Source organism: Phoca vitulina, unplaced genomic scaffold (assembly GCF_004348235.1).
Source record: "Phoca vitulina isolate PV1807 unplaced genomic scaffold, GSC_HSeal_1.0 scaffold2, whole genome shotgun sequence".
NCBI lineage: Eukaryota > Metazoa > Chordata > Mammalia > Carnivora > Phocidae > Phoca > Phoca vitulina.
In genome coordinates, this window is record NW_022589705.1 from 22,228,593 (window position 1) to 22,229,650 (window position 1,058).

General features: G+C 47.5%; 1 protein-coding gene across 1 annotated transcript; it reads left to right on the plus strand.

Annotated features, from left to right (window-relative positions):
- Nucleotides 1–366: 366 nt before the first annotated feature.
- LOC116641772 (ATP synthase F(0) complex subunit C3, mitochondrial-like) lies at nucleotides 367–582 on the plus strand. Its single transcript, XM_032419707.1, has one exon. The coding sequence runs from the start codon at nucleotides 367–369 to the stop codon at nucleotides 580–582; it is 216 nt and encodes a 71-aa protein (XP_032275598.1).
- The last annotated feature ends 476 nt before the right edge of the window (nucleotides 583–1,058 follow it).

Sequence of the window (1,058 nt, forward strand, 5' to 3'; positions counted from 1 at the left end):
CAGCATGGAGTTCAACGCAGGGCTCAATCTTAGGACCTGAAATCATGACCTGAAATTAAGTCACAGCTTAACCATTTGAGCCACCCAGGTGCCCCCAGGTTTAGCTGATTCTAAAGCCCAGTCATGGTGTGCCTGGGTGGCTCAGTCAGGTAAGCAGTGGACTCTTGATTTTGGCTCAGGTCATGATCTCAGGGTTCTAAGATGAAGCCCCACGTAGGCCTCCGCACTCAGCGGGCAGTCTGCTTGAGGATTTTCTCTCCCTCTCCTTCTTTTCCTCCCACTGCTCAGCACTCTCTCCCTCCCTCTAAGGGAGCCCACATCGGCCGTCATCAGGTCCTCCGGCCGTGCTGCCCTGAAGAGTGTAAGATGTTCGCCTGTGCCAAGCTGGCCTGCACCCCCGCTCTGATCCGAGCTGGATCCAGAGTTGCCTACAGACCAATTTCTGCGTCAGTGTTATCTCGACCAGAGGCTAGGACTGGAGAGGCCTCTATGGTATTTAATGGGGCCCAGAATGGTGTGTCTCAACTAATCCAAAGGGAGTTTCAGACCAGTGCAATCAGGAGAGACATTGCTGAGATGTGAACAGACATTTTTCCAAAGAAGACATCCAAATGGCCAACAGACACATGAAAAAGTGTTCAACATTGCTCGGCATCAGGGAAATCCAAATCAAAACCTCCATGAGGTACCACCTCACACCAGTCAGAATGGCTAAAATTAACAAGTCAGGAAACGATAGATGTTGGTGAAGATGCGGAGAAAGAGGAACCCTCCTACACTGTTGGTGGGAATGCAAGATGGTGCAGCCACTCTGGAAAACAGTATAGAGTTCTTCAAAAAGTTGAAAATAGAGCTACCATACGACCCAGCAATTGCACTACTGGGTATTTACCCCAAAGATACAAATGTAGGGGTCTGAAGGGGTACGTGCACCCTGATGTTTATAGCAGCAATGCCCACAATAGCCAAACTATAGAAAGAGCCAAGATGTCCATCCACAGATGACTAAAAAAGATGTGGTATATATATATATATATATATATGTATATATATATATA

Excerpts from the sequence above, each read along its gene's own strand:
- LOC116641772 (XM_032419707.1), top strand. The coding sequence starts at position 367 with ATGTTCGCCTGTGCCAAGCTGGCCTGCACCCCCGCTCTGATCCGAGCT.